At 56.0% G+C, this 22,920-nt stretch overlaps 1 protein-coding gene across 3 annotated transcripts in view; it reads left to right on the forward strand.

Moving 5' to 3' along the window:
- Positions 1-22,920, forward strand: part of SEZ6L (seizure related 6 homolog like) — a 158,284-nt gene that overhangs the window by 122,725 nt on the left and 12,639 nt on the right. For all 3 annotated transcript variants that reach the window (XM_081285090.1, XM_081285091.1, XM_081285092.1), the window contains exons 10-12: positions 7,887-8,083; positions 13,338-13,532; positions 15,793-15,984. In XM_081285090.1, the coding sequence (XP_081141216.1) occupies positions 7,887-8,083; positions 13,338-13,532; positions 15,793-15,984 (584 nt within the window). The remainder of the gene's footprint in view (positions 1-7,886; positions 8,084-13,337; positions 13,533-15,792; positions 15,985-22,920) is intronic.

Genomic DNA, 22,920 nt, shown 5'->3' on the forward strand with positions numbered 1-22,920 from the left:
GGCTTTTCCTGGTTGGCTGCGCTGGGTGTGACATCTCAGCACTGACCTTCCCTGAGCTTTTCTGAGAGGGCTGTGGCTCTCCTCCTGCTGCCTGGTGGCTCCTGCTGGGCTCCAAGCAACCTGGTGCCTGTCCCCATCCCCAGAGACTCTGAGGGCCTCGTCGGGCCTGGAACTTTGAAATCACCCCGGGGTCCACTGGGCGAGGACTCGGTTCTGAGCCTGCTGTGGAGGAGCGTGGGTAGACGGGGAGGGAGGAAGGACGGAGGGTGTCATAAGGAAGAACGCAGGGAGCCATTTGTCTGCATCAGGTGGTCCTGGAGGAGCCAGAGACCACCTTCCTCTGCAGCATCTTACAGGAGCCCCGGGGCCTTAGAACTTGGGGCTCTGGGGCTCAGTTTCCTCATCTGTATAATGGGATTGATGACACTTTGTCTGACCGCTCTGCCATGTGGTTGAGGAGATCGGAGGAGAAAGTAGATACAAAGGAACCCTAAACAGATCTGTGAAGGTCTTCAAGAAAAGAAAAGCAAGTGTTCTATGGCACCTTCATTTATGGGTTCGGGTTCTCTTTTTCCCCGATTTAAATCCTTCATCATCTCCACAGCCCCATAGAGACCCTGCCTGCAGTGCAAGATAGTGTTCGTAAGAAAATTATCTGAGTTCTCTGAACCTCAGTCTCTCCTTCTGGAAAATGGAGATAAATCCTCCCATCTTCATTCATTTAAATGGCATTCCTCTCCCCTGTGCCAAGCCCTGTGCTGCTCCAGGGCAGGGGTGAAGGGCCTCTGTGGACGCTAACACAGGCAGATGGGGTCTGGTAGTTTGTCGCTGTGGCTTTTCTAGAACCCAGACAGCAGGTGTTTGGATCTGGCGTGCTCAGGAGTGCCTCTGTGCGCCTGTGTGGAGTGGCCATGGGCCTCCCTCACCTGAGAGTCTCGCGGAATCAGGTCTTGGAGTATTTGAATGCATGCATGATGAGATGTCTTAGGGGACCTGAGTCCAACTCGGAATTCGTTTGTTTCATGCACACTCTCACACGTGGGCTGACGGGGGTTTTACATGGTATTTTTATATTTTATCTGGATTTTGGCTTTGATTCATCATCACTTGAGTGGGATTGCCCAGTGTGGCCTCACGCTGGTGTTCAAGGAGCCTTGGATTTGGGGTGTTCGTATTAGGCCACTCACCCCGAGGTTCTTGCAGGGTTCCCCTGAGAACAAGCTGATGGTGAAGTACTAGGAACCGCCCCTGGCACCCAGGAGCCTTGTGAAGACTGTGGCTAGTTATTCTATGGCTGCAGATGCTGTGGAGGAGCTGCCTGAATCTGCAGATGTTTGGGAAGGATCCGACCCAGCTGTGACCTCTTGGGAGAGAAGGCCCAGTTGCTGGGCGTGATTCTGTGGGCGGACTCCCTCTCCCCCGTCCACAGTCCAAATTCTATTACAGACTAATTCCCCTCCCCCTTAAAAAAAAAACTGCAAATAAATTGGTTTGCCTTTTACACTCGGCTTACTCTGCGCAAAATAATGTCCATGAAATTATAAGTTTGATGTGAAAGCCAGCTATTTATACGTTTTGTGCATTCGCATTTACGAATACAGACCCATCGAATATTCTAGAACGTGATGGTCTGCACAGAGCCCGACCGTGAATCCACCGCGCAAAACCTTTTACAGGCAACAGCGCCAAGCAAGGGTGAAGCGTGTGTTTGGAAGGAGTCAAGAAAGGCAGGGGGGTCTGATCCTGGTTTCCTCCGTCGCTCTCTGTGGACTCACGAGTCCGGCTCGTGGTTAAGGAACCTCACCTGCCGCCTCGCCCCAGCTCCAGGCTCCTGGTTGGTGGCGAGTCGCTGTTGACACCTGCTGCGGGGCAGGTGGGTCTGCGGGGCGCCGGGCACACACTGCCCTCTGCAGGCCACGTGGAGCATTGCTTCACTGGGAAGGGGTCTGGCTGGTCTGGCAGATGTAAATTTGCATTCGATTCTCATCTTGCCTCGCTGGAGACCGCAGTGGAAGCAATAATGATGGTCCCTTGGGCTGTTCGTATCCTCTTTGAAGCGGTAATGCATTCACACGATTCCAAATTCAAAGGTACAAAAGAGTCTTGTGTAAAAATTAAGTTTTCCACTCTCCCCCAACCAAAGCCCCCCTCTGCGGTTCTCCTCCCTGGAGGCGTCCACCCAGCTAATTTCTTATGTGTCTTTCCCTGACTCTTTTTCAAACAGTTCAAAAACAGAAAAATCGCTTGTCCACCAAAATAAAGTCACCTAGACAGAGAACAAGTTTACTACTGACTTTATCCATTCCTAGGCACACCCAAGATAAGAATATAAACCAAACAAAAATCATTAAATTAGCCAGGCACGATGGTGCACATCTGTCATCCCAGTGGCTGGGGAGGCTGAGGCAGGAGGATGGCGAGTTCAAAGCCAGCGTCAGCAAAAGGGAGGCCCTGAGCAGCTCAGTGAGACCCTGTCTCTAAATAGAACACAACATAGGGCTGGGGGTGGGGCTCCGTGGAGAGTGCCCCTGTGGGAAAGGCGGGTGCAGAAGCCAACAGCAGAGCCCAGCTCCTCCCTCTGCGGCAGCTGGGTGTGCGCTCTCCCTTACTTCTGGGGGACAGCGCTGCGTTTCTCTAGATCTTCTGGCCACTCTAAGTGCCACTGAGTCTCATAATGGTGTGACTGCAGGTGTGACTCATCTTTAGAATCCCCCTCCAACTGGACATGAGGAAGGCCGGCTGCTCTCTTCCCAGGGGAGGGGACAGGCGCTCTCTTGACTGACTGTCAGTCTGAGAGATGGGGTTGCTGGGGCTTCTCCCTCTGCTGTGGGGTGGTCGAGGGGGACCCGGCCTCCTGCTGGAGACCTTCTGAGAGGACTTTGTGTTAGCTTCCCACACTGGGTGCTCAGCTAGACCCGGGGGACGTGGATCTAGCCCAGCAGCCCATCCCTTCAGTGGACCAGCGAATTCTCCAGCTTCCCCTATGGAAGCTAGTGACGGGGGAGGCTGTCACTGAAGAGAAGCCTGAATGGTGGTAAACAAGGCCACTGCTGCCCTTCCAAGCCCTGTAGACCTGGCCACCATGTCCCATGATGACCTCCTAGTGATGTCCCTATCCCTGTCACCTCCTGAGGCTTTCTCTGGCACCATAGGGACAAGTCAGAGTGCTGGGGACTCGGGAATCGGGCAGCATCCCTCACCCACCCCAGCACCCCCTCCCCAGCTGTGCCCGGGTGGGAACTGCCCGTTCAGGCACTGGGCCACGGCTCCTTCTAGGGGCTCCCAGATTAGCCAAGGCCCACAGAGCACACGTCGTGGCTCGGATTCTGCCCCCAGGAAAATCCACAGCCAAGCTGCTCCTTAGGAAGTGGAGATGCTCACCCCCGCAGCCTGCTCTTGGCTGAGGCACCCCTGCTGAGCTCCCAGGCAACAGGAGCACATCACGTAGTTGGATGCTCCTGTGGACGGAGGGCATTCACATGGGTCGGGTCTCTCTATTGACATCCTGGATTAGCTCATTCTTATGACAGTGGGGGACGGTCCTGTGCATTGGAGGATGTTTAATGATGTCCCTGGGCTCAACTCAGCAATGGTGCCCATCTGTAAGGACACCATGTCTCCAGATAGTACCAAATGTCTCCTGGGGACAAAACTCCTCCACGTGAGAACCACTGACATGACTCACCTGATGTCATTCGACATGAACAGTGATCTAAAGAGGGAAGAATAGTGGTGGGGATGGAGGTAGTGATGGTGATGAGGAGGATGGTGATGGTGATGATGATGATGATGATGGGAATGCCATGGGGATGGTGGTGGTGATGGTGATGGTGATGGTGGTGATGGTGGTGGTGGTGATGATGGTGATGGTGGTGATGGTGGTGATGGTGATGGTGATGGTGGTGGTGGTGGTGGTGGTGATGGTGATGGTGGTGATGGTGGTGGTGATGATGGTGGTGATGGTGGTGATGGTGATGGTGGTGATGGTGATGATGGTGGTGATGGTGATGATGATGGTGGTGATGGTGGTGGTGATGGTGGTGGTGATGGTGGTGGTGATGATGGTGGTGGTGATGGTGGTGGTGATGATGGTGGTGGTGATGGTGGTGATGGTGATGGTGGTGGTGGTGATGGTGGTGATGGTGATGGTGATGGTGGTGATGGTGATGGTGATGGTGGTGATGGTGATGGTGGTGGTGGTGGTGGTGATGATGGTGGTGGTGATGGTGGTGATGGTGATGGTGGTGGTGGTGGTGATGGTGATGGTGGTGATGGTGATGGTGATGGTGGTGGTGGTTGGTGATGATGATGGTGGTGATGGTGGTGGTGGTGGTGATGGTGGTGATGGTGGTGGTGATGGTGGTGATGGTGATGGTGATGATGGTGGTGATGGTGGTGGTGGTGGTGGTGGTGATGGTGATGGTGATGGTGGTGGTGATGGTGATGGTGATGGTGGTGGTGATGGTGGTGGTGATGGTGGTGATGGTGGTGGTGATGGTGGTGATGGTGGTGGTGATGGTGGTGGTGATGGTGATGGTGATGGTGGTGGTGATGGTGATGGTGATGGTGGTGGTGATGGTGATGGTGATGGTGGTGGTGGTGGTGATGGTGGTGATGGTGGTGGTGGTGGTGATGGTGGTGATGGTGATGATGGTGATGGTGATGGTGGTGATGTTGGTGGTGATGGTGATGGTGATGGTGGTGGTGATGGTGGTGATGATGGTGGTGATGGTGATGGTGATGGTGGTGGTGGTGGTGGTGATGATGGTGGTGGTGATGGTGGTGATGGTGATGGTGGTGGTGGTGGTGATGGTGATGGTGGTGATGGTGATGGTGATGGTGGTGGTGGTTGGTGATGATGATGGTGGTGATGGTGGTGGTGGTGGTGATGGTGGTGATGGTGGTGGTGATGGTGGTGATGGTGATGGTGATGATGGTGGTGATGGTGGTGGTGGTGGTGGTGGTGATGGTGATGGTGATGGTGGTGGTGATGGTGATGGTGATGGTGGTGGTGATGGTGGTGGTGATGGTGGTGGTGGTGGTGATGGTGGTGGTGATGGTGGTGGTGATGGTGATGGTGATGGTGGTGGTGGTGATGGTGGTGATGGTGATGGTGATGGTGATGGTGGTGATGGTGATGGTGATGGTGGTGATGGTGATGGTGGTGGTGGTGGTGGTGATGATGGTGGTGGTGATGGTGGTGATGGTGATGGTGGTGGTGGTGGTGATGGTGATGGTGGTGATGGTGATGGTGATGGTGGTGGTGGTTGGTGATGATGATGGTGGTGATGGTGATGATGGTGGTGATGGTGATGATGATGGTGGTGATGGTGGTGGTGATGGTGATGGTGATGGTGGTGATGGTGATGATGGTGATGGTGGTGATGGTGATGATGGTGGTGATGGTGATGATGATGGTGGTGATGGTGGTGGTGATGGTGGTGGTGATGGTGGTGGTGATGATGGTGGTGGTGATGGTGGTGGTGATGATGGTGGTGGTGATGGTGGTGATGGTGATGGTGGTGGTGGTGATGGTGGTGATGGTGATGGTGATGGTGGTGATGGTGATGGTGATGGTGGTGATGGTGATGGTGGTGGTGGTGGTGGTGATGATGGTGGTGGTGATGGTGGTGATGGTGATGGTGGTGGTGGTGGTGATGGTGATGGTGGTGGTGGTGATGGTGATGGTGGTGGTGGTTGGTGATGATGATGGTGGTGATGATGGTGGTGGTGGTGATGGTGGTGATGGTGGTGGTGATGGTGGTGATGGTGATGGTGATGATGGTGGTGATGGTGGTGGTGGTGGTGGTGGTGGTGATGGTGATGGTGATGGTGGTGGTGATGGTGATGGTGATGGTGGTGGTGATGGTGGTGGTGATGGTGGTGGTGGTGGTGATGGTGGTGGTGATGGTGGTGGTGATGGTGGTGGTGATGGTGGTGATGGTGGTGGTGATGGTGGTGATGGTGATGGTGATGGTGGTGGTGATGGTGATGGTGATGGTGGTGGTGATGGTGATGGTGATGGTGGTGGTGGTGGTGATGGTGGTGATGGTGGTGGTGGTGGTGATGGTGGTGATGGTGATGATGGTGATGGTGATGGTGGTGATGTTGGTGGTGATGGTGATGGTGATGGTGGTGGTGATGGTGGTGATGATGGTGGTGATGGTGATGATGGTGATGATGGTGATGGTGATGGTGGTGATGTTGGTGGTGATGGTGATGGTGATGGTGGTGGTGATGGTGGTGATGGTGGTGACGGTGGTGACGGTGGTGGTGGGGTTACAGTGGTGATAATGATGGTGGAGGTGATTGTGATAAAGGTGTCCCTAAGGGAACTAGAACATAATGACATGACATTCATGTGACCTGATTACACATGCCCAGGTGCTAACAGGAACCTGGAACTTGACCCATGACCTCTGGCTCCTTTCCTCCTCCCCCTCTAGCAGTGGAAAGGCCCATCATAGGAAGGGAACTTTGGGAAGACCGAATGCTGCCATCACAGTGAGGAAGCAGAGGGTCCCCCCGGGCCTCCTGGTCCCCAAGCCAGGTGCCCTCCAGCCCGCTGCCCCTTCCTCTTTGTTGGAGAAGACGGAGTGGTAGCAGGGCCTCAAATGCAAGCCGTTGGCACCCTTGAGGGTGCGCTACTGCGTTTAGGTCATTGAAGGGATGACAGAGTGGAGCCAAGGCACTCCCGACGCACTGCTAGCCACCATCGGCTGCCGTCGGCTTGGAGGAGAGCCTCTCCCATCGCGGCGGCCCCCGGCCGGATCCAGCATCTCCCCGCGACTGGGTGCTCGTGGTGCCTGGAGCCACAGTTCTGCCCTCAACTAGACTTTTGAGCAGCTCTTTCCTATCAAAGCATTTCTTGAGCGCCTACTGTGTGTCGGAAGGTGGTGACTCCAGCATTTCAACACAGCAGGGTTAGGGGCTGCCGTCTAGATGAACACCGGCAGGGGCCACGCGGGGTCCAGGGGGCTGTGTTCCGAGGCCCCGGGTTTGAAGCCGAAGAGGGCTCTTACGGGAGGTGGGGGGGGGGGCAGTAAAAGGGATAGAGAGCAAGAGCATTTCCCGGGTTGGGGGAAGTCCTTGTGAGGAATTCTGAGGTGCTAGAGGAGGGTTTGGGGTGAGTAAAACACACCCCTGCTCCCCAAAGCAGACCTTCAGCAGGGTCCTTGGGTTTCTGCTGTCTTCTGGCCACTTGCAGCACCAGCGCAGGTGCCTCCCGCCCTCCTCCCCCTCCCAGCCACGCCCACCCCCTTCTAGAGCCCTTCAGCCCCCGAGGGCCCTGAGCTGGGCTCCTTAAGCCCTTTTCGGTCTGAGCGGGCTCCCCCGCGGCGCCTGTCCCAGGAGCTCCACCAGGACCCTCACCGGCCGTCTCCTCCCTGCCCCCTGCTTGGGCTTCTCCCGCCCACAGCCCCCCAACCTCCAACTCTCTTATACTCTCGGGTTTGGAGCAAGCATCGCCTCCCCCAGGAAGGCCTCCGTGATGCCCCCAATCCCAATTAGCCACCCTCCTCTGCTCTCCCGGGGATCCTAACTCCTGCCTGGAATCCCTGGCTTATAAGTTGAGATAGACCCAGGATGCCTCTGGGTGCAGCATGGAGCCTAGCACGTAGTAGGTGCTCAGAAAATGTCAGGGAGGGGAGAAGGAGAGAAGAATGATGTAAGAGAGAACAGAAAAAGCAGAGTAAAAAGAAAGGAACCCACAGATGTGTGTGCAGGTTTCGGGAGGGAACCGCATGTCCTGGTCCCCTCTGCAGTCTGCGCCTGCGTCACCCCCTCGTCGCAGTCTGGGGCCTGACATGGAGCACATCTTAAGAAATTATGTGTTCCCTTAAAAAATCAACCGAGCGCTCATCGCTGCCCCCTCTCTGCCCTCGCAGCCTGAACCTCAGCAACAGTGACATCCTGACCATCTACGATGGTGACGAGGTCACGCCCCACATCCTGGGGCAGTACCTTGGGAACACTGGCCCCCAGAAACTCTACTCCTCCACACCGGACCTGACCATCCAGTTCCACTCGGACCCTGCCGGCCTCATCTTTGGAAAGGGTCAGGGATTTATCATGAACTACATAGGTAGGTGTCTCGGATTTCTTTTTTTTTTTTTCCTTTATTAATGGTTTCCCTAGATAGACCTGTTAGAAAGTTTTGTGCCAAGGAGATTGTTAATATATTGGTACAGTCAGTATGTATGTTTTTTTAAGAATCTGGGCTAGGGTTTGAGTCTCAGTACTGTCATCAATGGCTGTGTGACCATGGGCAAGTTACTGACCCTCTCTGAGCCCCCTTTTTGTCATCTGGGAATATGGGAATAGTGGTGACCGGGTTTCGTCTGTAGTCAGCTGAGATTGTGCATCTCAACAGCCCCGCTCCCATATCTGTACCTTCTCAAAACACACGCTTCAGCTTCTTGCCTGAATCTGAGGCTTGGCTCTCCCTAGGATTTTTCTCCCCTGCCACCCTGTCGGACAGGGACAGTTCTATGTCTCCCACTTCATGTACTTTGGGCCCTAGAGATGCAAGAGGCGTCTGCCTTGATCCTCAGAGGGGCTGCCTGCCCTTCCTCTCCTGCTCATCTTGAAACAAAGCCAAGAAGCACTCTGCCGTACCGTTCAAGCTCTGTCCCGTGGGACCATCCTTGTCCCTCCCCCGTCACCTGCCCTCCCTCCTTAGTGGCTCCATCCTCGATCCCAGCTCAGCCTCTAAACCTGGGCTCCATCCTGGCCTCCGTCCCCTCCTGTCTGCTCTCCTCCAGGTGGAAACAGCACCCTGTCCCAGGGACCTCTGATCGGCACTTCCTGCCTTGACCGTGAACTTGACCAAACAGCTCCCTGGGACCCAATCTCTCGAATGTCTCCTGGGCTCAGACCTAAGGTGGCCGGAGGGAAAGGTTTCGCTCCTGACCCACCAGCCACCACCACCAGGCATGCTCCGTTCCGGGAGAGGGGACCTTGCTTCTTGGGCTGGCTCCTCTTCCTCTCCCCCACGCCCACCCACCGCTCAACTCCACTTCTCCAGGTGGCTCAGACAGGCGCCACCCCACACCTCTCCTCGGCCCCCACCTACCGCCTGCCCTCCTCCCTGCGGTGGGGAAGCTGGGTCACCACGAGGTCCCAGTGAGCCTGGCCCTGGGAGGGACGTGACGAGCACCGAAGATCTGGCCCGATCGTGTGGTGTCACACAGCCCGGGACCAGGGAGGACGAGGGACTCCCCCATCCGGGCACAGCCGGGCCAGCCCTCTAAGCTCCTCCAGCAGAGAACCTGGGGCCACGGGGTCAATCAGGACCTGACCTCTGCCGACATCCGGAGGGCGGTGGGTCACACCTGCAGGCTCCAGCAGCTAGGGCTGGATCCAGCCAGTGACCAGAGCTAGGGCTGGTCCCTCCCAGAATCACAGTGGCATCGTCATTCCCAGAGTGCACGGGGAGAGGAGGGTCCTTCCCACCCAGCCCCGTCCACCACCACGTCACCAGGGACGCTCTGGCTGGAGCCAGTGTCCACGTCTCGAGTTCCTTCGCGCCCTTGGCCTGGGGACTCACCCACCCCCTCTCACCTACGTGGCCTCCCTGCACCATTCCTGGCCTCTGAAGTACAAGCCGCTCCCTGACCAGCTCAAGCCTGCTGTGTGCTAAAATGAGGTCCCTGCCTTCATCCTCCCCAGCTGGGGACAGTTTTCATTCTGGCCTGCTACACGTCCCCACTCAAAGACGCTAACACAAGTATCGATCCTTTGTTATGCTGCTCCAGGGCCCTGTTAGCCTTGATTGCGCTGCTAAATATTGTCAGAGTGCTACTCCAACCAGACCTGTGTGTCCCCCCCTCGGGCGCATCAGGGGAGGGCTCAGCTAGCTATTGGGCCAGGTGCCCTCGGGCCAGCTGGGGGGGCAGCTGGTGGCTGGGTCCAGGCTGCTCCTTAGACCTCCCCTCCCCCGGCTGAAAGACGTGCTGGTGGCTGTGCCCACCTCCCCTCAGGTGCGGAGACCACCCTCCGGAACCACGCTCAGCCTGATGGCACACGTCCCCCTCTGTCTGAGGCTGATGGAGTTCAAGGGGACAGTCTGGCTGAACTTGAAACTTAGACTTGTGTGACATTTTACAGTTGACAAGTGGACACACACACACACACACATACACACACACAATTTTATTTCACAGGAAATGTGGTATCTCTGATTTCCAGAGAGTTTTGCTCACCAAAATCTCCTGTAGGCTGGCTCCTCACTGGGCACCGGGATCTGGGAATGAGCAGAATCCTCTCCTGCCCTGAAGGAGAGGTGGTCCCACTAACCCCAATGTCAAGGTCAAGCACAGAAGGGGCTAGCATGGAGAGTGGGGATGCTTTCCAGGAGACATGCAGCCTGACTGATTTGGGTAACCTGAAAGAGAGAGAGAGAGAGAGAGAGAGAGAGAGAGAGAGAGAGAGAGAGAGAGAAGAGTTTCCTTGATTCTTGTTTCTTTTAAAGAAACACCATTAAACCTCCCAGGAATGGTCTATGGATCTCTGTTCCATTTTCATGCTGATCAATTGTCAGTGACTGCTTCAGTTGAAGACCCTGTTGAAAAGCACTCAGCAGAGTCCCCTCTGAAGTCAGGGGAAAGGATGCCGCGATTGATTGGTGATGCCTGTCACAGGGTGGGAGAGGCGTCTGCTCCCTGGCTCTGGATTTAACCAACATGGACACGGCTCTCATCCAGGGGAGGGGTCTGACGGTCTCTAGGGATCTGGGGTCTCTAGAGAGCACTGAAGCTCCCCATCTTACCTAAAGTCCTAACCCCAGCTCTGGAAGATGGCCCAGACTTAATCTGCTAATGGATGCTTCCAGAAAGACCCCGGGGCTGCGTGCTCTGACCTCCCAAACCTCCTTGGCACCGACGGATGCCCTTGCTGTTCTTTGCCCAGTGCCTGTGGCCAAGGAATATAAAAGCACGGAGGAAGGAGCAGTGCTCTTTAAGGAGACACTGGTCCCTGGGGACCTGTTGATTCCTCAAACCACAGGGTGAGAAGCCAGCTCTATGCTGTCGGCCAACTGCAGTCACACACAGCGCTGGACTGAAGATCGGCGGGTCTGGGTTTGACGCTAACAGAGGATCAAGAGGCTGGTGGGCAGTGGTGCGTATGTGGTGACTGCGCCACCTCTTCTGGGTGCTCATCTTGACCATGAACCTGAAAGTGTGACTTCAGACCCTTGGTGCTCATTAAGGTGCCCGCAGGACCTTAGTCCGACGGGTAGATGGAGACGCAAGGCTCAGCTTAGGGCACACACAGCACAGTCGTGCCTGCCTCCGGAGCCAGCTCACCTTGTCCTTGGGATAGACGGGGTCGTGGCTCTTGACCTACCGATGACAACAGTGACGCCCACAGCAGGTGATGGATGTGGCAGGAGCCACGCAGCTTCTCAAGGAAAGAGGATCGAGAGAGGGGGGTTTCCAGTTTCTCATTCTTATAAGCAGGGGCTTTCTAGAACCCCCATGGAAGGTGGGTGGGTGGAGAAACCCGCCGATTCCTGAACCCGGGTCCCTGGCTACCATCTGGGAACCCAAGAAAGGGAAGTGTCCAAACCCAGGCCGCCCAGTTAGTAAACAGAGGGGCCGAGATTTGGGCCCCAGCTCTGCATTACGATGGCAGCAACTGCATAAGTGACCTATGTGACAAAGGCCAGGGAGGAGGAGGGGGGCCTGCAGAGGGCGTGGGCGCAGGGCTCACACTGAGATGCCAGAGAAGCCCAGATTTCCCGGCCGCAAAGCATCTGATCCAAGGAAAGCCGCGTCCCTGTCTCTGCCCGGGTCTCCTCCTTCCGTGTCACCCAGCCGCTGCAGCTGTGTTCCAAATGCAGGGCTCGGCTGATTCTTCAAAGGCCTAAAAATAGAGGCCCCTGTCCCCCCACCAGGCCGTTCTAGAAGCCATTTCCCTGCCCCTCCCTCCAGAAGACACCCATGAGATCTCCGCTCTCCAAATGCAGCCATGATGAAGTCCCAGGAACAGCTCTGCTCCTCGGGACGGCTCTCTGCAGACAATGGGGAGGCTTCGCTTGCCCCAGAAGCACAGAGGAACTTCAGATTAATTACACGGCATAACAGCTCCGTTCTCCGAGGCTGGCGGTGTGCGCGCCGATGCAAGGATAGTATTAGTGGGCTCCGGACTGCTACCATAGGAACAAGGGTTCAAGGGAGGACGAGAATGGATAAGCTCTCAGTGGCATTTCCCAGAGCATGGTTAGTTTTCCCTGGCGACATGCAATGTGACTAGAGGAATACACTAATAATCCTTTCTGTTTGCATAGATGAGCATTTATCGTAATGTGTATTATCTTAAGGTATCTGGGCACGGTGGTGCTCGTCTGTCATCCCAGCAACTCAGGAGGCTGAGGCCGGAGGATCGAACGTTCAAAGCCAGGCTCAGCAACTCAGCGAGACCCTGTCACTAAATAAAAAAATAAAAAGGGCTGGGGATGTGGCTCAGTGGGTGAGCACCCCTGGGTTCAATTCCCAGTACCCCCCCCCAAAAAAAAAAAATAAAACCTCAGTACAGGTCTTACTGATTCACCAAATGCACCAATTGCCAGATAGGAAGAAGTTGAATGTATTGCTAATCGATTTCTGTGTGATAGATTCTACCCCAAATTAGCCATCAACAGGCATTTTCTCACAAAGTCTGTGGAATGAGGAGCAGCCTGAGCTGGCTGGCCCTGCCTGGGGGTCTTCATGAGGTCAGGGAGGGTCCTGGTCATTCCAGAGGGGCTGGATGACCTGCTTCCCAATGGCTCAGTGGGCACGAGGCCTCAGTTGCTCCCCTGGGGACTGCTCCAGAGGGCTGCTTGGGCACCACCACAGGGCAGCTGCTCGATCCGGAGCCAGGGGTCCAGAGAGAGCGAGGAGACAGCCTCTGTGTATGTCCCCAGCCCCACCTGGTCACCTTTGCAATGGCCCGTTCAGTTCAGGTGGGGACCACAGAGAATGCATTCCAGGGATGAGCAGGTCCTGGAATCCACAGGAGGCCGGCCTCTGTGTGGCTGCTCTCTGGTGGCTGTGGGAACGGGGCACCTGAGGAGGAGCAACGGCCGGGATGTGGCAGCACTAGGCTCTGCGTGGCTCCGAATCCTAAGCTGGTTTTATCAAACCAAGAGTTTCCACCAGTCAGTCCCACGGTCTGTGGAGGGATCGTGGTGAAATCTCCCTATGAAAAGAGTGGCCGCCTCTCTGGGGATTCAGACAGGTGTTGCTTCTTTCGTGAGGGTTTTTCTTCGATTTGTTCTTTCTTCCAACATTGACACGGGTATCCCGAGCCGGAAAGGCCCCGTCCCCTCTAAGGATGCTGTTTCTGTTTTGAAGAGGTATCAAGGAATGACTCCTGCTCAGACCTGCCTGAGATTCAGAACGGCTGGAAGACCACGTCCCACACGGAGCTGGTGAGGGGTGCCAGAATCACGTACCAGTGTGACCCGGGCTACGACATTGTGGGCAGCGACACCCTCACCTGTCAGTGGGACCTCAGCTGGAGCAGTGACCCCCCATTCTGTGAAAAAAGTAAGAATCCTCTTGTTTCCTTCCCCTAAGTCGGTGGGCGGTGAGTCCTGCCCTGTTTATCGGCTCAGCCGCCCCCTCCCCTCCACTAATGCTGATTTGTAGGTCCCGGTGAGCGCTCAGGCTCGGCCCTCAGAAAACTGGAAGATGTGCAAATGAGTGAATGGGTTGGAGGTGAGACAGTAGGGAGCGGTGGGGACTGCGGTGAGAGGAGCAAGCGGCCTGTTCAGAACCAGCACCCAAACGCAGGTCTTCAAAACATCTGGGCCAGCAGAGAAAACGAGCCTGGGACGCCCTGAGACAGGAGCCCCCGTCCTAACCCCACGTCTCATGGAGCTGACTGCCTCCAGAGCCTAGCTCCCGGGCTCTGGGGCTCCTGACTCTTTCCCCCCCTCACCACTCCTGCCTCTGCAGGAGAGTGACCAGGCAGGTGACCGTGGCTGACTCTGGGATCTGGAAGGGGGGCTTAGGAAAAGGTAGGGCTCCTGGTCTCTGCCTTAATGTCTGTTCGCAGAGCGGGGAGCTAGACTGGGAGGAGCCCCTCCCCTGGCCACTGGCTTCCCACCTCCTCAGTCAAGCTCTAGCCCCCAGCCTCCTGCCGGGACTCCCGGGGGACACACGTAGAGCAGCATGTCTTGAACATGACTTGAATCAGAGGAGCACGCTAAGAAGTGGGGCTGGCAGAGGGAAGAAAGGTATCGGGAAGGGACGTGGGGTCACCTGTAAACTCCCTATCACAACCGCTTCCAACAAGTAGCCTTACTGCAGGGGCAGAACAGGTGCTGCAGGAGGCCCACAGAACCAGCGAGTGGGTGGGTTGTCCTGGGTGTCCTGTAAGTGTGTGTCTCTGTGTGTGTGTGTGTGTGCACACGCGTGTGCATGTGGACAAGAGTTAAAGCAGTGAGGATCGAGCTCCCCTGGACCAGCTCATGAGCGTGGTCCACGGCCCCGCCGCCACCCGGAACACCTTAAAGGTTTGGGAAGGTCATAAACCAGCCCTCGGTAGAAACGACTTCTTGCTCACCTTCATCTTTGCCGAGAAAAGTCTCCAATCCGAGTCAAGAAATTTTTAAATTATTTGAAATGTAAGATTTTTCATTTCTAAAATCCTGGAGTCTGTATTTGAGTGGTTCTGCCAGCCCTCGAGGTCCCAACCGAGCAGAGGACACCCACCAAGTGGCCTGAGCCCGCCTCCCTTTTAGAGAAATGAGGTCCGGAGAGCCCCCAGAACAGTGGGCGCCCCTACGAAGGCCTCTCTGGGGCCAGCGACCCTCCTGACGTTGGCAGTGCCCAGAGCCACACGGTGGGCGCCCACTGGCAAAGCAGGCTGGCTAGGCAGGCAGCCGGGGCCCGTTACAAAGAGAAGGGGACAGTCCCTTATGACCTGGCTCTCTGGCAATGGACTGGGGGGGGGGGAGAAGAGGGAAGGAAGGAAAACAGAGAAAGAAAAAGGGGGGAGAGAGAGAGAGAGAATCAATAGCTACAAAGTCATTTTATTGTGGAGGGATTTGTACCAACTGCCCAGCAACTGTCCTGGGTTTTCTTTTTTTAACTCAGAAAAATGGAGATATTTCCACCCCATACATACTGCCTACCTCATTCCTTCTTAATTGGTTTATTGTTTTACTTTCCTCGGTATTGATTCTTTAATTAAAGACGTACTGGATTCTGGCTTTATCTTAATCAAACACTGTGAAGAGGAGTTACCCAGCTTTGTTCCCGTCAGGGGTGACCCAGGACCTCCTGAGGTGGCTATAGTTAGCACTTCCCTTGTTAAAAGATTTGCTTCCAGGCAAGGTGGGGCACATCTAGGATCCCAGTGGCTGGGGAGGCTGAGGTGGGAGGATGGCAAGTTTGAGGCCAGCCTCAGCAACTTAGTGAGGCCCTAAGCAACTTAGTGAGACCCTGTCTCTAAAATATATATATATTTTTTAAAAGAGGGGTTGGAGGAGTGGCTCAGTGGTTAAGCATCTGGGTTCAATCCCTGGTACAAAAAAAAAAAAAAAAAAGATTTGCTTTGCCTCCTTTTTAAACAAGTGATGGAGGGGCCTATGGCCTTACCCGTAGACCTTTGAGGCCCCGTGCAGATCCTAAGACAGGTTCCTAAAAGAGGCCTTACACCCGGGTCTCCTTCGTCCTGGCCCAGTCTCCAGCCTCCTTTAGCTCAACGAGAGATGCCCCTTTCGGAAATTTTCTAGAACATTCTGTGACTCTGGGCCAAGCCACGATCTGACGCCTCTCGGTCTGATGTGCTCTCGCGCAGTCATGTACTGCACCGACCCGGGGGAGGTGGACCACTCGACCCGCCTGATCTCGGACCCTGTGCTGCTGGTGGGCACCACCATCCAGTACACCTGCAACCCGGGCTTCGTGCTGGACGGCAGCTCGCTCCTCACCTGCTACAGCCGCGAGACCGGGACGCCCATCTGGACCTCCCGCCTGCCCCACTGCGTCTGTGAGTCCCGGCGGCTGCTGTCGCCTCCTGCGCAGCTGCAGACCGGCTGCTTCTCACGAAGGGCTGGGGGTGGCCTTCTGCTGTAGGGAGGGTCTTTATCCTCATGGCCACCACCCCACCGTGGCCAGCGAGGACCAGGGCCCTTGGACTGTAACATTTACGGTCATGATACAGAGTACCCACCCAGTCCCCCTCTCTTCTTCCTCAAGAAATACTGCTGTCTTCATTGGAAGAATAGGATGCTGAGGTTCAGAGAGGGTAATTGTCTACCTGGGGTCACACAGCTAGTTAACAGCTGAGGTCAGATATAAACTCAGAGCTCTTTAAAGCTTTTCCTAGGGACCCTGCTGGGCTCTCAGGAGTCAGGCCATTGCTTGAAGAAAGCACGGGGTCGTGTAGAAGGGGCAGCGCTCCCCCAGTAGTTGTGGGGTAGACTCTGTCGGTGATGCTTCTCTTTTTACATAGGGTGCTGCGAACAGCCCCACTATGGGTACAGCCAGTCACAGTCAAGTGACTGCACAGGGACCTCCCCTCCCCACAGCGGCCCCTGGGGACCAGCCCGCATCACCTGGGCCTTGGGGGCACAGTCAGCCTCCCAGCTGTGGCCGAGAGGAAGGCAGATCACGATAGTCACCGTGCACAGAAAGCGTGGGACACGTGTCATCCATATATCGTGATTGTGCGTGAGTGTGCATAGATGTTGTGTGTGTGTGTGCATCTGTGAACATATCTGAGGCCCAGGAGGACGTGGTGGAGGTCACGACGCTCCCTCAGATTCAAACTTGGGACTCTCCCCTCCACGTCCACCGCCACTCACGCCAGCCCTAACCCCGACCTCATTTTGCCTTGGCTTACAGACGGGGCACAAACTCACACGCGGCATCCCAATGAGACTTCAGCCTGTGGCCCTGCCCCGGAGCCTCGGCCACACCTCCTTCCGCAGTCCCCTCAGGTTCTGTTATGGGTTGAGTGGTGTTCCTCAAAAGAGCTGGGTCAGGGTCCTGACCCCCCTAACTGTGACCTTTATCAAGATCAGGGTCTGCTGGGCACGGTGGCCCACGCCTGCCATCCCAGCAGCTCAGCAGGGTGAGGCAGGAGGGTCATGGGTTCAAAGCCAGCCTCAGCAAAAGCAAGGTGCTAAGCAACTCAGTGAGACCCTGTCTCTAAATACAAAATAGGGCTGGGGACGGGGCTCAGTGGTCGAGGGCCCCTGAGTTCAATACTGGGTACAAAAAAAGGGGGGCCTTTCTTTACAGGTGTGACAAATTAAGATGTGGTCCTATTATATTGAGGGGGGGTGCTAATCCAGTGACCCATGTCTTATGAGAGAGCCAAGCACTGGGGGGGGGGGCGTGGTTTCAGCTGCTGGGGAGGCTGAGGCAGGAGGATCACTTGAGCCCAGGAGTTTGAGGTCAGTCTGGGCAACCTAGTAAGGCCCTGTCCTAAAAGGAGGCAGGGGAAGGGGCTGGGAAACTGTGTGCCCGTGGAGACTCAGCCTGGGCCAGGCCACACGGGGACAGAGGCAGAGACAGGAGCTCCAGGCCTTGCTGGCCTCTACCAGAAGCAGAGACCCCATGGGTCTCAGGGCACAGTCCTGTTGCACCTTGATTTCTGCCTTCCGGCCTCCAGAGCCCACGAGCAGCTACGATTCTGAGCCGCATCAGGAAGGGGATGATGTTCTCCCTTCCCCATGGCCTCCCCAAGAGTCCCCAGAAGCCGCGGTAGCAGCTCAGCGTCAGAGCCCAGGGATGAGCCGCTAAACACAAAAGCGTGTTTGGAGCACAGCACGCGGAGCTGCCGTTGATTAAAAAGGAAAAGGGATTCCGCTCATGAGGCTCATGAGACGCAGCCTCCCCAGACCCTCCCGGGCTGCCCGGCCTCCCTGGGGCCCCATCTGCAGGCAGTTAGAGGCTCCCCGACAAAAAAAGACGCTAATGACCCCGCCAGCCAAGGGTGTCAGGAGGCTCGCTGGGCTCCCAGGGGCTGGGAGAAGCTGCCCTGTGGTGGCAGCCGGGTTGCAGGCAGCAGGTGAGGGTGACAGGGGATGACAGGGGCCTGTGGCAGGTTTTTGGACACACCCCCAGCTTTGCTGGGTGACTTTGGGCAAGTAACTTGCCCTCTCTGGCCTCAGAGCCTTTGCCTGGGAAAAGAAGTCATACTGTCTGTGGAGCAGGGTATGCTTCCGTTACTTTAGGGTCTTGGATGACCCTGTCCATGATGGATTGGCCCCTCATGGGGGCCTGTGGCAGCACATTTCGGCAGCATTACCTGGTGGAACAAAACTCCTCACCCCAGCACAAGGATGTGGGAGCAGAGGCGGCTGTGGGCCCGCCGGGCCCGCCCCCTTCCAAGGGCACGCCCCCTTCCAAGGGCACGCCCCCTTCCAAGGGCACGCCCCCTTCCAAGGGCACGCCCCCTTCCAAGGGCACGCCCCCTTCCAAGGGCACGCCCCCTTCCAAGGGCACGCCCCCTTCCAAGGGCACGCCCCTTCCAAGGGCACGCCCCCTTCCAAGGGCACGCCTCCTTCCAAGGGCACGCCTCCTTCCAAGGGCACGCCTCCTTCCAAGGGCACGCCTCCTTCCAAGGGCACGCCTCCTTCCAAGGGCACGCCTCCTTCCAAGGGCACGCCCCCATGACCTAAAGCCTCCTGCCAAGCCCCGCCTCTTCACGGTTCCCGTCCCCCAACAGCACCCAGGTGGGACCAAGCCCGACTTGTGGGCTTCTGGGAACCCCTGAGATTCACAGTGGGTAATGGCAGCAGCTCATCTGCTCAGTGAGCGCCTCCTGTATGCAGCCACATCAAAACCGAGGCCACCACGCTTGACGCCCTGGGCCCACACACCCGGTGGCCCACTTTCGAAGCAGTCAGTGCGAACAACATTCAACCTGCTGCGTCTTGGTGGTGCTACACCTGGGATCTGAGGTGCCCCAGAGGCTCCTGGGCTCCCTCAGGAACGTCCAGAGGTGCAGAACGGGTCCTGAGAGCTCTGACTGCAGCTGTCCTTCCTGGTTGGCACCACCTGGGGGGTGACGGGGGCAGGTGGGCAAGGCTGGGGGAGGTGGGTGGGGGTGGCCTGGAGGGATGCATCCTCCCGGGCCCCTCCTCTCTGCCCGGAGTCTGTCCCTGGGTGAACTTGGGGATGACCTTGAGCTCGTGGAGCAGTTCACAGGGGTCTGATGGATGTCCCCGTGTTCCCTCAAAAGTTTTGAAAGCCCTCCTGTGAGTGCCTGGTGGCACCCCAGGGTGCCCTGGGGCAAAGTTTGGGAACCACGGTGCTAGCCCCTGGACACAGGGCAATGGCCAAGCAGACATGATCCACACTCTCACGGAGCAGGAGCCTACGGGAACCAGGGAGGAGAAACAGGCCTAGGAGTGAAATAGCAATCCATCTTTGGGTCACCTCCTCCAGGAAGTCCTCCTTGACCCCAGGACTGGACCGTGTTTCACGGAACCTAGAGACCACCTCTCACGGCACATGCTGCGACTTATCACAGCCATCTGTTGAGAGCTCATAGGATCAGACACGAAAGTCATTTACTGGGATGGCATTCAAACCTCCCAGGCCCTACACAGAGCACCCTGAACTCGGGGTATGAGAATGTCACAGCTGGGCCGAGCCCCCATCTGCAGTGGCCAGGTCGGGGCTCATGGACAAGCTTCCCCCAGCGGCCTCCCTCGGCCAGCAAGTGGAGGCTGCTGAGTGTTGATCTTCATTTAGAAAAATACTGAGCTCTGAGAAAGCAAAGCCCAGAGAATCTCGGGAAGACCCTGGGGGCTTAAGCACAGAGGGGCTCCTCATTGGAGAAAACTGTTACACACACAGGACACAGAGCGCAGTGGGTGCCGGTGACATCCCAGCCCTGCTGCTTACCAGTGGTGTTATGTGGCTTCAGACAAGCCGGTTTCCTCCTCCAGAGGATTAACAGCTGAGCACCAGCCTGAAAGCTCACAGTGGCGTACCCGGCATGCAGTAGATGCTCAATGTACGCTGGGTGCCAATTCCCACTGAGTTCCAGTGCTGCACGACTCACGGGGTCTTCTACAAACCAGTTGTGACAGTCACGGCTTCATCTTGAGCATTTTGTCCAAATGTCCTCTAAAGAGGAGCGTCTCTTCCTTACACAGAGGGAAACTGGAGGAAAAGCAGAAGAAGGGGGCAGGTTGGTGCTTCTGTCTGTAAGACGTCAGAGGGTTCCCAGAGAGCGCAGGATGACGTCACTCCAGTTACAACAGAGGTGTCAAAACCTTAGACCGGGGTGTTCAGAGAACCCTGGACCTGAAATTTCTAGAGAATCCTTGGTGGTGGAAAAGGGGGTGCACGCCATATCTAGGACACAACCCCCACTGCAAAGAAGGACCCGGCCCCAGTTGCCAATCATGTCAAGATGGAGAAAACCCACCTGGGCTGACCTCGTTTCAGGGTGTGGGGACATACTACTGCCCACCCACGATTCTGCTAAGCTCTGGGTGTTGGCCCAGCCCCATTTACTGAACGGACAGGAAAAACGGAGACCAGAGACAGAAAGCGACTCATCCAAGGTCACACAGCAGACCCAGGTCTCCAGTTTTAAATTCAGGCCATTTTCTGGATCCCTCTCCTGCCACCTCCGGGGCTCTGAAGGTGCACACTCGGAGAGAGCTGCTTCTACCAGGGAGTGAGTCCACCTGAAATCCTTCTTACACTCTCACTTACACTGGGACCCAAGCTCAATCAGACCAACTTGAGAGGCCCAGAATCCTAGACTCACAGCTCAGTCACCACCTTCTTGGAGACTTTTCACACATGGGTCCCCAGAACCTCAGTGGCCTCGTCTGTCAAATGGGTGCACGGTGCAGGAACAACAGATTCCAGGTGCCTGTAAACCTGGCTCGGCCAGTCACTGGTCCGGGCCTCTGGCAGATGACCAGCGGTTCTGAGCTTCGGGTCCTCCGGTCGAAGACGAGGATGAGGTAACGGCCTTGTCTTGGGGTCCCTGTGATCATGAATCGAGGGCCTCGATGGGAAATTCCCGATGGCGTCTGGTCCCTAGGATGCTCTCGGTGAGCATGGCTACTCTGGCCAGGACCGTCCCTCCCTCTGGGGAGGCGAGGAGGATTAGAGGTGATCTCTGCAAGTCATCCCACACAGGATGGATGTTCCGATGTTTCAGAAATGAATTCATTAAATGATTAATGAATGGATTAGCCAGGCCCAGACACAAAGCAGCAGTTCTGAGCCCTGGATGAGCTTCATGATCACCAAGGAATTTCTTAAGAGCGCCCTGGGGCCTGATTAATGGACCTCAGGGGGCAGAGCCGGGTCCTGGGTAAGTCGGGAGACCCTGGTGCTCAGCCAGGGCAGCTGTGGGACCCACGGCCTCGCCTCGCCTGGGCCTACTACCATTTCCCCCTCCACATCCAGGACTCACCCTTCGTCACTCTCTGTCCCCTTGGCACAGGGCAGGCACCCGGGATCAATTCATACAATACCATCCGTGAATGAATTTTTGTTAAATTACATAAAGGTACAGCCATGTATTTCTCGCTCATTATCGCATGCTCAGGGACAAGAACAGTGCCTGGCACATAGAAGGTGCTCAATAAATATTTGCTGTGTTCATTAATCTCGGTGACTTCATGAAAGAGAATTCCAAGGAAAGGTACCTGGAAATCTGCTGGGTAGCATTGCCACCTGCTGGTCACTCTCCACACTGCAGGTGCTACAGGATTTTCCTTGGCTGGGGGTCTCAAGAGGAAGCATCCTCCGGCCCAGAGGGAGGGAGAGGAGGAGGAGACGCCCCTGTGCTGGCCCCTCAGCAGAGATGCCACCACACTGGATCGCAATGATAACTGCTCACTCTTCTCCATTAGGACTGAGTTCTGGGATAACAGAAATCTTCCTTATCTGACTCCCCACTCTCCACCCAGCTCCCAGCACAGGTCTGGCACATAGTAGGTGCAGAGTCATAGTAGGACTGAAAAAGAAACCCAGAAAGCTAATCCTGGACTTCAGAGATTTATGCACTTGATAGTGTCGTGCAGGGACTCTAACTCAACTCTATGGCGTATACCACCCGCAGTGTGTGTGCCTAGACACACCACCCAGGTCTGACTCTGGGCCATGGACACTGGATCTGAAGCACGTTTACTCTAGAACCCTCCTTGAATTGAGTTCATATAAGATCATTCAAGAAACACTGATTGGAGCCGGGCGCAGCGGCCCACACCTATAATCCCAGCAGCTCTCGAGGCTGAAGCAAGAGGATTGCAAATTTGAGGCCAGCCTCAGCAACTTAACAAAGCCCTAAGCAACTTAGTGAGACCCTCTCTCTAAATAAAAAATAAAAAGGACTGGGAGGTGACACTGGTTCAACCCTGGTACCAAAAAGAAAAAAAAAACATTGATGGGGCACCTACTGTATGCCAGGCTGCAGAGGACGCAGCAGTGAGCCCAGCTGGTCTGGGGCTCGGGGGTTTTCTCAGAGGATTTGTAGAGGAATCATTAGAACAGGAGCTGGCCCGGTCCTGCCGTCGTTCAGTATAAAAGGACACAGCCCACCTGCTTATGAAATGGCGTATCAGGACTCTATGTGAGGCCATAAGAAAACTTTTTTCCCATCCCACAACCCGTGGCCCAGGTGCACTCTGCAGGGCTGGTGACCCCTTGCCAGTCCCTGCAGGCCCAGGAGTCTTATCCAAAGAGGATCTGCAACATCCCGACCCTCGCTCGCCTCCCCTCACTTAGTCACTCCCCTCAGCTAAGCCAGGGGTGTCCTGCCGACACCGGGGTCTCCTGAGTCTGGCCAACAGCACATGCCTTTTGGTTTTTTAATCAAATTGTTTACACATTGATTGGACTCGGAGCACCTGGACCCTGAGCTCCGCAGGACAGGGAGTCTTCTGGCCTCAGCCCCTCTGCAGGACCCCCCGGCCTGCGGTCCGTGTGTGTGAAATAT

Source organism: Spermophilus citellus (assembly GCF_964194105.1).
Source record: "Spermophilus citellus genome assembly, chromosome: 3".
NCBI classification, from domain to species: domain Eukaryota; kingdom Metazoa; phylum Chordata; class Mammalia; order Rodentia; family Sciuridae; genus Spermophilus; species Spermophilus citellus.